This window comes from Lycium ferocissimum, chromosome 4 (assembly GCF_029784015.1).
Source record: "Lycium ferocissimum isolate CSIRO_LF1 chromosome 4, AGI_CSIRO_Lferr_CH_V1, whole genome shotgun sequence".
NCBI lineage: Eukaryota > Viridiplantae > Streptophyta > Magnoliopsida > Solanales > Solanaceae > Lycium > Lycium ferocissimum.
Window position 1 is genome coordinate 20193972 of NC_081345.1, and position 13630 is coordinate 20207601.

The 13630-nt window shown below is 36.8% G+C and overlaps 1 protein-coding gene across 2 annotated transcripts in view; it reads right to left on the bottom strand.

Annotated features, from left to right (window-relative positions):
- Positions 1-1278: 1278 nt before the first annotated feature.
- LOC132051763 (protein NPGR2-like) overlaps positions 1279-13630 on the bottom strand; it is an 88533-nt gene continuing 76181 nt past the window's right edge. For both annotated transcript variants that reach the window (XM_059442963.1, XM_059442964.1), the window contains exon 6: positions 1279-1802. In XM_059442963.1, the coding sequence (XP_059298946.1) occupies positions 1492-1802 (311 nt within the window). In that variant the 3' untranslated portion in view covers positions 1279-1491. The remainder of the gene's footprint in view (positions 1803-13630) is intronic.

Consider the following 13630-nt stretch of genomic DNA (forward strand, 5'->3'; position numbering starts at 1 on the left):
TTTTTAATGTTTGGACATTTTGGATTATGATGAATGTTGGATATTTTGGATTATGAAAAATTTTGGATTATGTTGTGCTTTACGATTTATTGAATTTGTAATGTGTGTGTATATATATATATATATATAACCGAGACCCACTATTTCGGATAAACCGTTGCAATAGGTCCCGAGAACCGTTGCAATAGGATTTTCAAAAATAATTGCACGAGGATTTTTGTACCAAAAAAAGGCCGTTGCAATAGACAAAAACCGTTGCAATAAATAAAAAGCATGTTGCAATAACCTCTAGAAACCGTTGCAATAGCCTCGAAAAGTCGTTGCTTAAAGATCTATGGGGACGGTTGGAAACCGTTCAACTAACACACAAAACTCGTTGCATCGGAAAGAGGAGCAACCGTTCTTTTTGTAGATATGGCTATAGCAACGTGTTTTTACCGTTGCTTTGAAACCGTTGCCATAGATGTATGGGCACGCGAGAAATGGAACGCACCTTAAGCGGGTGCTATAAATCTCTTGCAACGGTTCATCTATCTATAGCAACGGTTTTCTCGGCGTTGCCATAAGACTATTTTCCAGTAGTGATATTTGACAAAAAATTTAATACAACTATATGGCTCGGACCAAAGCTATTGGGTTCGACCAGGCACACGAGGAAATTTTCACTTCCCTGCTTTGATAGTTCAGGTAGAAAACTCACAAAAAAGTAATAGTTCAGGTATGTTTTTGACCATTCACTCTTTTTTAAATGGTAGTAACGGAAAACTTTTCACGGAAGAATGTGTTTAATATTGATTTGCTAATACAGTTTGATCTTTTCACGGAAGAATGTGTTTAATATGGATTTGCTAATACAGTTTTATCTTTTGACTTTTGTGAGCCTCCAGCATGCAACTTAATTCCACAAGTACTCTTCCATTAACGCGAATATTATTTTCCAACACCTTCATGGTGATTGGAAATAACAACTACTTGGACACATTTAAACTGCTATATTCTCATGTAAATTAAAAGGGTACATTACAATTGACAACCCCTTGCACCAACCAGAACATTCACTGTTCTCATTCCAGTCAAATTTACAGAAAAATTTACAGAACGTCTCGTCATAGTTTTCGCCCAAGTGAATTTACAGGGAAAATGACTTTTTAAAGAGAAACAGGAACATATTCCACGAATATTTCTAATAGATAGTCACTTCCTAAATTAATTCCATACGCAGTATAGTATGAAATCTAAACGCTAACGGATTGTCTTACGGGATAGCAAAAGCACTCCATGAACATCACTAAACTAATTCACATTAATATCATGCATACTGCTAAATACCGGTCCAAAAAAATAGTTCTTCCCTAAACTATTATTACAACATTAACCAATAATGCTGAAATATTTTTCTTTCCGAATCTCTCCCCTATCTGTATTTTCGAGCTGCAAAATTTTACACGTGGGATGATTCAGCTGTAGGTAAAACATGTAAGGTCATTGGATTCATCTGAATGGTTCAACTGGTGCAGATTCTTGGAGAAGTTCAGCAGCCTCAAAACACTCTGCGGCTTCAGATGCACCATTTTCGCTTTTGTGTATCAACCCAAGATTGTACCAGGCAGAAGCATTTGTCCTGTCAAGCCGTAATGCATCCATCAAAAAGCTTTTCATGACAGGCAATGATTGGCCATCGAGGTGTCGCAGAACAATGGCAGTGGAAACCAAACTCGGAACATGGTTGGGTTCTATGTCTAAAGCCTTCTGAAAAGATTGTAGGGCTTCTTTGTAGAGTCCCCTAGCTTGATAGAGTAACCCTGCAAAATGATCACCATTAATAGTGCCTTCTCAGAAGTTGGCTAAGAGAGCTCATGTCAAAGATTATGAAATTGCAATATAGAAAGCATGAAAGAAAACCTTGTGCCCTACTTGACATCTAAAATTAATTGACGTTTACATACTAAAGCTTGAGCTATGGAGCTTTAGAGAGTAAGAGATTTAGGATGAGTAGGAGTAAGAATACATATACTGCAAGTTTAGCTAGTGAGGTAGGAGAGAAGTTGAAGTGAGCTTAAATGGAGTTGAAGTACCAAAATGTAGACAGTTTAGATATCTATACAAAATGTTCTAGGAGATGGAATGATATATGAAGCTATTACGCGTAGGATTAAAGTGGGATGGTTGAAACGGAGGAGCGCCAACTGGAGTGTTATATGATAGGAAGATACCTATCAAAGTCTGCTGCCCCCTCCCAATAATACGTGTTTCTCAACCACCCGCTTACTACAAGAATGTATCATGATGAGAATCAAATTAAGCAGTCTTGTGAATGCCCAGTTCTCCTGAGAACACCCCGGGGGACTATGCTGCCCTTGTTCGGCAAAATTTCGATTCTGCCATCAGTGTTCCTCATTTTAGGAAGATTTATGATATGGAATATTTCGACCTTCAGGTACTAGAGAGAAAAGGCAAGTTCTATAGAACGAACATAAAGCTACCAATGTTGTATGGAGTGACTGTTGGGCCTTTAAAGCCCAACATATCCACAAAGTGAGTGTCGCAGATATGCAAATGTTTAGATGGATGTACGTTCATACAAAGTTAGATATGATCAGAAATGATCACATCCAACAGAAGGTGCGAGTAGTGCATATAGAGGATAAAATGAGATAATGTCGCTCAATATGGCTTGGCCGTGTGTTACGTGGGCTTCCAAATGCACCAGTTCTTTGATATAATACATGATGATTGAAGGTGTTAAACACGGAAAAGGTAGACCTAAAATTGGATGGAAAAAAAATATATCAAAAGATTCAAAGTATCTCGGAATCCAGGAAGATATATCCAAAAAAAGAAAATAAAGGAAGTTGAAAATTCATGTAGGTGATACCAATTAGAAGACTAGTGCTTACTAGAAGACTCTTAGGGATGGTTTGGTATGATGGATAAGCAAAAATAGTGATGGGATAAAAATTTAGTACCACCTTATCCTTTGTTTGGTTACTAATCGTGAGATAAGTTATTCCAGGATTAAAAATAGTGCTGGGATAACTTATATCCATCAGAGGGTGGAATAGTTATCCTGAGATAACTTATCTCAGGATAAAACAGTGAAATTGACTAAAATAACCCTGAGGTTCTCAAAACTCTTTTTCTACTACATAAGGTGGAGGATATTTTTGTAAACAAATAATTTTTTCTTAAAAGTTAAGCAATGCATGTTACTTTTAATACAACAAATCAAACAATCAATAAGGAATAATACCAGGATAACTAATCCCAACATAAATAATCCTAGTATAACTAATCCCAACATAAATGATCCCAGTATAACTTATCCCAACATAATTAATTCCATCATAACTTGTGTTCAAACCAAACGACCCCTTAGTATATTATAGATATAACCACTAGCGTATATTAGAGAATACCTAGTGTTAGATAATTTTTAAGTACGGAGTAGTGAAATATTATGGACCCAAACTGAGCATTTATGATACTGACGATTCATACTGTCGTCCTTAACTAGCTTGGAATTAAGTCATAATTATCACTGCAAAGATTGTTGCAAAGATATAACTTCATGCAACAAGTAGTATTCCAAAATAGCAGTACCTATGATGCAGACTCACAAATCATTGAATAAAGGCTACGAAAGGCCCATTATTCCATAATAAGCTTTCCATCCTATCTAATTTACACACTTAACCACAGTATTGAGACATGCAATTATTCATTTGAAAGTCCAAAAGCTAAAGCCATTGCCCATTAGTTCAAGTTTTTCCTTTAGATATGGATACAGTTTGAAGGAACGAGTTTAGGGGTCATTTGGTAGCTGAACAAGACGCAAGTTATTCATGTATTAATTTCTACATTAACTCATACCGCGTTTGGTAGCTAGTAAAGAGACACCTAATTCATGTATTAATTTCTGCATACTTATACCGTGTTTGGTAGCTAGTTATGAAGTAAGTTATTCATATATAAAATTAGTACGACGTTTGGTTTGCAATTTAGAAACCCGCATAACTAATACATGTATAAGTTATGAGGGAATCTATGTATTATTTTATGCGGGGTAGAAGATGGAATAACTAATACATGAATAAAAAGTTGAAATGACAATATTACCCTTATCATTCCCCACTTAAATACTTTCCTTTTCTAAACAAATATTTTAATTTTAAAAAGTATATAATATTTATTAACTTTTAATATAACAAACCAACATCCAAAGAAATAATTTATGCATAACTAACATTTGCCGCATAACTAATACACCATTACTAATACCTTAATTACTAATACCTGTATTAGTGTTGTAAAAAACAAAAGAGTGCACCAAATTTGTTTCACTCCCAAATTTCAAGCCTCCTATTCTATTCGATCAGTTTTTAGACTAAAAAAGAAAACTCTCTAACAAGTGTTTGATGCAGGTCTGAGATTAGTTCAAAATATATATCACAATCACCAACCTCAATGATAAGCTACACACTAAATCACACACTAAGGGTGGGTTTGGTATGGAGGAAAACATTTTCCACATTTTTTGAAAAATGTTTTTGAATGTTCTCATGTTTGGTTGGTCAAAATGTTTTGGAAAACATTTTCTTTACGAAAACAACTTCCTTAAAAATGACTTCCCTAATAGAAGTAGGGAAAACAAGTTCCATAAGTGACATTCCAAGTTCATTGCCTCCTCCGCACCCACCCAATGCCCCCAACCCCCACCCCTTGACCATCCACCCCCTGTCGCCTTCAAACCCCCAGTCCCCACCCCGTCCCACCCCCATAATGTTATAAATGCTCTTGGATAATATTCTTTTTTTTTTAATAACTGTGGTGTCCGGCCAGCTTGCGCGCACCTCGACTAATTCGATGGGATACCTGCCACCTCCCACTAGCAACAGGTACTAGGTAAATCTGTCCACCAAGGCTAGAACATATGGGAAAAAATCACCTAGAGTTTTTGTCTCTGCTGAGAATTGAACCTAAGACCTCATGGTGCTCAACCCACTACATTGACTACTAGGTCACACCCTTAGGTGCATAATACTCTTTTTTCTTACTTACCAAACACTTGAAAGTAAGTAAGAAACCCACTAGTTTTGCATAGAAAATATTTTCCTTCATACCAAACACACCCTAAAAAAAAAGTGGTATATTATTCTCTGGATCAATAGCCGATACATGCAGCGGCAAGGCAATCCAAGTGCAAGTCCATTTCAAGATCATAATTTAAGACATTAAGAAACCAGAGCATATTGTTTCTCTGATTTTCTTCATTGGGTTTGCAGATAGGCATAAAGCAGCAGTGATCACACCCACTTTGGCTCTAAGATTAAACTTTTTAACTGCAAAATATCAAATTTCTCTTCAACTGGTTTGTCTTCCAAGACTTCTCAGTTGACATGTTGACTGGATAACCACTATAAGTCTTTAAATAGCTGCTCAGTATACCTCTTCATTTGTATAAATAAATAGAAGTGTAGCTCTTAACTTGTGTTTCTGCTTATTACTATGGAAGTTAAGAACATTTAAACTTGCAAGCTTAGTGTGAATGCCCCCACCACCCTGGACAAGAGTTCTTGCATTGCCTAGGCGACATATATTCACAACGAGACTGTCTACTTGAGTCATATTGCCCTGTGCCAGATAAATATCTCTTTGCGGAAAGAAAAAACGATTTGGTCAGAATTAACTTCAACTATCTAGTAAAAAACGATTTGGTCTGAATTAACTTCAACTATCTAGTTCACTCCAAGAGACATCTTATAAGAAAGTTTAAGAACATAAGTCAAGATAAGTTATTAAGCAAATAATACCTGCAGAGTGGCATCTCGAAGCAGAATAAGGATTGATAGCCTCCTACGCATGATTTAGAGTTGTTGGCAGTGGTCTTTGCCTTGAAGATCTGGAGGCATTATTTATATGGGGTCCGTTGTGAGGTGTTCACTGATCATCGTAGTTTGCAGCATGTGTTTACTCAGAGAGATCTAAATTCCAGGCAGCGTAGATGGATGGAGCTCCTAAAGGATTATGATATTACCATACTTTACCATCCGGGTAAGGCGAATGTGGTGGCAGATGCCTTGAGTCCCAAGGCGGTGAGTATGGGTAGCTTGGCGAGGTTGGTTGTGTCTGAGCGTCCTTTAGCCATGGAAGTTCAGACTACGCTAACCGTCTTGTCCGATTGGATCTTTCACATTCGAGTTGGGTATTTGCTTGTCTTGAGGCAAGGTCGTCTCTCTTGGAGGAGATTAGGACTAGACAGTTTGAGGACCCTCAGTTATGTAAGATTCGTGACAAGGTGTTGCGAGGTGAGGCCAAGGAGGCTGTGCTTGATAGTGAGGGGGTTCTGAGGATGAAGGGACGGCTATGCGTTCCTCGGGTCGGTGATTTCATTCATGTGATACTGGATGAGGCTCAGAGCTCTCGTTATTCTATTCATCTCGGTGCTACCAAGATGTATCGTGATTTGAGGCAACACTATTGGTGGGGTCGGATGAAGCGTGATATTGCAGACTTTGTGGTGCGATGTGGAAATTGTCAACAGGTTAAGTATGAGCATCAGAGACCCAGTGGTGTGCTTCAGAGGATGCCCATTCCCGAATAGAAATGGGAGAGGATAGCCATGGACTTTGTTGTAGGTCTTCCGAAGACCTTAGGCAAGTTTGACTCTGTATGGGTTATTGTGGATAGGCTGACCAAGTCCGCGCATTTCATCCCGGTTCAGGTTACTTATAATGCAGAGAGGTTGGCCAAGATCTACATTCGTGAGATAGTGCGGTTGCACGGGGTTCCTATTTCTATTATCTCTGATCGAGGCACTCAGTTTACTTCCCATTTCTGGCAAACATTACAGGCAGAATTGGGTACTCAGTTGGATCTTAGTACCGCATTTCACCCCCAGACTGACGGACAGTCCGAAAGGACTATCCAGGTGCTCGAGGACATGTTGAGAGCTTGTGTTATCGATTTCGGTGGTCATTGGGACCAATTTTTGCCTTTGGCTGAGTTCGCGTACAACAACAGTTACCATTCCAGTATCGACATGGCTCCGTTTGAGGCTTTGTATGGGAGGAGGTGTCGTTCTCCTATCGGGTGGTTTGATGCTTTTGAGGTTCGACCATGGGGTACAGATTTGTTGAGAGAATCGTTGGATAAAGTGAAACTTATTCAGGAAAAGCTTCTGGCAGGCCAGAGTAGACAAAAGATGTATGCAGACCGGAAGGTCCGAGATATGGCATTTATGGTGGGGGAACAGGTATTGTTGAAGGTTTCACCTATGAAGCGTGTTATGAGATTTAGGAAGAGGGGCAAGTTAAGTCCCAGGTATATTGGACCATTTGAGATCCTTCGTCGTATTGGTGAGGTTGCATATGAGTTGGCCTTGCCACCAGGCCTGTCGGGTGTTCATCCAGTTTTTCATGTTTCTATGTTAAAGAAGTACCATTCAGACGGGTCTTATATCATTCGCTGGGATTCGGTATTGCTAGATGAGAACCCATCATATGAGCATTCGCTGGGATTCGGTATTGCTAGATGAGAACCCATCATATGAGGAAGAGCTTATAGCAATATTGGATAGGCAGGTTAGAAAGTTGCGGACCAAAGAGATAGCCTCCGTGAAAGTTCAATGGAAGAATCGTCCGGTGGAGGAATCTACTTGGGAGACCGAGGCAGATATGCAGAGTAGATATCCTCAGTTGTTTGGCCGTTTAGGTATTATCTCCTACCCATTTTCTTTTATTTTTTGCTCGAGGACGAGCGATTGTTTGATTGGTATCTGATGTAACGACCCGTTTAGTCGTTTAACACGTTCGAACTTGTTCCAGCTAAAATACTCTTTTTGTAGTTTTAAAAGGTATTCTTGATGTGCAGGAATTGGTGGCTTGGTGATTTAATTGGCGCGTATTTTTTTAAAAAAATATATTCATTTAATGTGTGTGAATAGTTATTTATAGGAATATGAGTTTGTTACACCTCGAAAAATTTTTCGTTAATGCACAGTAAGTAGACTAATGAAGGGAACGAAGTATACGATGTTTCGATAAGTGAGAAATAGCATTTGATGATCCTAACTGAGATTTCAAAGACATTCGAGGTAAGAGAAGAAAGTTGCCAAGAAAAGACAAGGTATACGTTATGTATCGGAAAGGATTTACGAGTACCAAGTTAATGATGACTAAACGATGTTTTGGAGAAGAGTTATAACGTCCCTTGGATTGTTAATGAGGTGCCAAACAAGTGTCAAGAAGGTTCCTTAAGGATTGGAGATCGAACGAAATGACGGAATCCATTTAAGAGAAATAGAGTTATACGACCACTTATGCGGTCTGTATAAGGGGTCCATATAACTCCCAGCAAGGAGATGATTTTCAGGAAGGTGAACCACGACCACTTATACGGGCCGTACAATATTGTACGGACCGTATAAGTGTCCGTATAGTACCCGACGGGCTGATTTTTAGTTTTTGTATAAATAGATGCCTTGGGTTCTTTTACTTCATTTTTCATATTCTATAAGTATTGAGAGCTCAAAACCCTTCTCTAAGCATATTCTATTCAAGTCCAAGAGAACACAAAGATCAAAGACTAGAATCAAGTGTTTATGTGTTAGAAAGCTTCCAAGGGTTAGAGGACTACAAAACATTCCATTGGAGGTGAACTAGGGTTTTGCTCAAGCGAAGTGTTTCCATCCAAGGTTCACTCCTACACTATTTAAGGTAAGTTTTATGGTATTTCCATGTTGTTTAAGGTATTGAAAAGTTGAAACACTTGGATTGTAGAAGGGAATAGAAAATGGGTCATGAATGTGGGAATAGTGTCATTTTTGACTAATAGCTTGGATTGATTCATGATTCTTGATGTGTTGTGATTATGGTTATGTTATAAATGATGTTAAGAACATGGGATAGACATTGGATATGAATGAACGTAATCGTGTGTTATGACCATGAATATGGATGATTGGAAGTGAATTGAGAAGTAATGATAATGTAGATGAATAAAGACTATTGTTATGATGTTGTGAATGTTATTATTGATGTTTGGAAGTTGATATATGATATGGAGGAAGTCGTATAAATAAAGGAGATGCTGTCTAATTTTCTCTAGCTTTAGACATGTATGTTAAGCTATCGATTTTCTAATGATAGTACGTACTCTAATGAAGGTAGAAACGTGAGCATTGAAGGAGAACGTGCAAGTGATAGAATAGTTGAATGGAAAGGTATGTAAGGCTAACCCTTCTTTCATTAGGCATGGTTCTTTGGCCAAATATCCATTCTTCTATGAGCCTATGATGTCCTCTAAATGATCCTATCTTTAAAAGCTACTAAGCTCATGATTCTCGATATGTTATGGTTATACTAAATTCCTCCCCTTGATGAGTAATCCTCTAGGGATAGATGTGATGAACGACGATAGTAATGATGCTAAAGATGCTTATGAGCTCTTATATATATATGTTTATGTATGACTATTATGTAACCCCGAGCTTATAAGGCCTGGTATGATATGTATTGCGCGCGCACCACTGCAGTTGGGTACGGACAACCCTGAGCCTTGGTAGAGCCAGGTATGTGAAACACCGAACCTTCATGGTCGGGTATGCTATGTATTTGATATGTATATGATATGAATATAAGTATGAATGGAAATATGACTACGAATACGAAAATGGATATGAAATGTAAATGAGTACGGATACGAATACGAGTACGGATATGGATGTACGTACACGGATACTGTCATACCCTATTTTAACCGGGGTCAAAATAGTTTACAACATCCCGGTAATTCCGGGGTTATTTAAAGTTAAGGAGTCGCCACCTAATTATTTATGGTGAATTAGGACACCTAAAGTTAATTAAAGTAATTATCTAAAGTTGATTTTATTTTAAAGTCTACGAAACCAAAAAGATTCTAGGTAAGGGTTCAACTAAACTAGAGGGAAGGTATTAGGCATCCTCTAAGTTCCATTAATAATGGTTAACCGACCGGACTTAGGTGAATTGATCAGGCTAAGAATGCAAGTCGATATCTTATAAGATTTGAAAATAATTTGTGAATTTTGCTAAAGTTACAAATAGAAATATAATAATATTGTTTAAAGTAAGATTTTTGAAAAAAAAAGGTAATAATTTCCCTAAAACTTTAGCCGTAAATAAAATAACGAAAGCATGAGATTGCATAACGTTTTATAATTATTTGGAGAAAAGGAATTACGTTGACTAATAAATGAAAATAGTTGTTTGTGAGATTAATTTTAATAAACGTTTAAAAGTTTTATAGAAAGAATATTAGCTCAATACAAATTGTATAAAGGTTGTTAACAAATACGTTTCAAATGTTAGGAGAAAAAACTAAAGGGAACGATTGTTTATGTAAAACTTGTTCGTTTTTATTTCTCAAAATAAGCTAACATTAGTGTGGAATTTGTAACGTTTTAAATTCCTACGATAGTAAGAATGAATCTTGATTCTTTTAGCTCAAAAGATGTAGTCATGCTATTTCGGAAATTAATTATTCTAATGAAAATACATATTGTAAATACTATAAATAGTTCAAACATAAATAGAAGGGATGAAACTCGTGGTATTAATTATTAGTTTCCTTAAGTTAACTACCCATTATTAAACTAAATCTCACTAATTTGCTAAAGTTCATCCCAATTAACAAACAAAGGCATTAGTCATACAACACAAATTAAAGGCACAAAATAGAAGAGTAAAATGAGTTAAATGGGCTCAGCCCATTTTAGAACTGCTGTGACCAGGCTGTTGTTAGGCCTTGGCCCAGTCATTTTTTATGGACTGCTGCGGCTGTTTGCTGTTGGGCTTCGGCCCAGAATTTCATTTTTTATTTCTTCGCTGCGGATAGGGGCTGGACAGAGAGAGGATACGTTGGGCTTTTAGCCCAACACCGAATGCGGAGGAAAACGAATCCCTTGGACTCGTATGCAAGATGGTCATGCGCAAAACAAAAGAAAAAGGATTAGTATATAATCAATGAATAAGATTAGACACGCAAGATATAAACCCAAGTAGATCAGTAAGTTGTATGCTTCAATTAATCACGATATATGCTTTATGTATTTAAAATACTACATACGTTACTTTAAGATAGTGTAAAAACACCTTCCAAATCAAACAGTACTCAAACATAAAAAAAAAGATTAATCCCACAAGACTCTTTAAAATATGGTATTTCAACATCTGCACAAAGTGAACTTCTTACTTTTTAGCATAATGATAGAGGGGAATAGCATGGTATAACTCATCTCATCAGGCAAAAGACAAACTTTATTCCATTTATGGTCCTGGATCTCTAATATTGAAGGAAAACATAATACATAGTCTTAACATTCAGTTACAACTAGGATTTTTATAAGCTTGGTTTACATACCAACTTCATGTGATTATCTAATAAGTATACAAAGTATACCTCGCTATATACACAGAGTGTATACAGAACAGGTATACTCTGTAGGCTTCACGTATACCAGCCAGATAACAACTCATCACAAGGAGGAAAGGAAATGACCATTTGCAAACATTGAACTGCTATGATAAATCAAGCCAATTAGTCTATTCAAAAAGCACATCAGTATTGCAAATATTCCAAATAGAACAGACCTTGAACCATCTAAACCCATATTTGAACAGCTAATGCATTTGTTTAAAGGAGTTGCTCATCATTTTGGTGGAAAAGTGTAACCGATAAGGTATGCATTCTCTTCTTAGTCTAACCTAAACTTTCTGAATTAAACTAATGTTAACATGCTTGGAATTAGTTGTCATGCTTGAATCTCGGACTCGGAAACGCTTCCAAATTTGTTATCGATATCGACATATGCTATGAGGTAAAATTGGCACAGGAATCATGAGTCATGGATCAGATTTTTGTTCACATAGTAAGAAGGCAAATGACACAAGTTCACAGACTAATCATATATTGCCCCAGCTACCAAACCAACAAGCCAGAATTTCTAGATCAACAGCCAACATATGCATGACTTGAGTAACAATTGCATTAAAGCAAGTATAGCATAAACATATTAATATTCTAACAGGTGACAGCTAGACCAAATAAAACATAAAGAAAGCATTTTGAACTCACTAATGGCTGGGGACTATCCTAACAAATATGTGGTGAACAGTAGCTAAACATGCTCGTAATCATCTTGGCAAGCACATCATTAACCATAAACCAAACTATATCGGAGCTTTACAGTAGACTAATGATATGGATCGGTTACCTATTGGACAGAGGCTAAGTGAAGTTACAGACTTGTTGGTGTTTAAACCATTTTTTTGCATATATTCAACTAAAACATGAATTAACTAAACCCAAACTGCACTAAAGGACTATTAATCTGCCACATGCTTAATCACCTATCAAGCCACTCAAAAATAATCTTAAACAAACAAGACCTTGCTAGCCATTAAGAGAAATCACACAAAGAGTTAAACTAAACCGAAGCATACTAACAATTATTAGATGGAGGCACATAGTTTAATATCAGGGTTCAATAACATCAACATACAATAGCATCTATATGCTTCAATCATACATATAAGCCAACTAAACCAGCAAACAATCCAAGCATAGGCATTTTGGTGGCAGTCTTGACTAAATAGCATGCTAGAATTGATGTGGAATCTATCAAACCAACAGCTCATGTGCTTAAACAAAGAATCTCACATTGACTGTATCACATAGAGAAGCAGGGATAACATGCTTTTCATGCATTCCTAAACTTACAAACATAAAGATCCAAACAGGGTTACACATCTATCGTTACATGCTGGATATAACTATATCGATCAAACATATAGCTAAACCGAGGAAATTTTAGTGAAATGGACCATAAATCATACATATTTCTATGGAATGTATATTAATCATGCTTAGGTCCTACAGTAGGAATTTAATGCTAATATACTAATTACAATATATAATGCTAAGCTAACATATAACTGAGTACATGTTTAAACTAAAATTAAACTAACAAATATGCTAATCACACAATTAATAGTAAACTAGACATACAATCAGGCTTAGAGCAGTATGCTACTCAGTAAAATCATAGACTAAATGTGACTATATTATACATTCAAACTAAGACTGATAGTATTAACATAACTACATATCACATGTCTAACTAAAGCTGCATAATAAACACATTAACCACATAATCAATCTAATCTAAGCACACAATTAGCATCTAACTACTACAGAGATTAAAAAAATTTAACAGGAACAAGAAAATTACCTTCTTCGAGTGCAGTGAACTGGGCGTCGAAGGTTGCGAATCTACGCTCGAATACGACGAACGATTCGAACCTCAGGTCGAGACAAACCAGAAGACAAACGCAATTTTTTTTTTTGGCAGAGACAGTCGATATTTTGTTTATCTAGTTGTAAAAAGAATATTTAGAAGGGTTTAAGGCGGCTGAAGGAATTCTCTTCCTTTTCTTTGGATCAAAACACGAGTATTTATAGAGTGATTTCTAGGGTTTTTGGGGTTTTTGAATTCACGATTTGGGCGGGATTTTTGGTCTAGGTTTTCAAAACGAATCGAAATCGATCCGTTGAAAACCCAGTCGGTCTTCACGTGATTCAACTTTGGTATTTT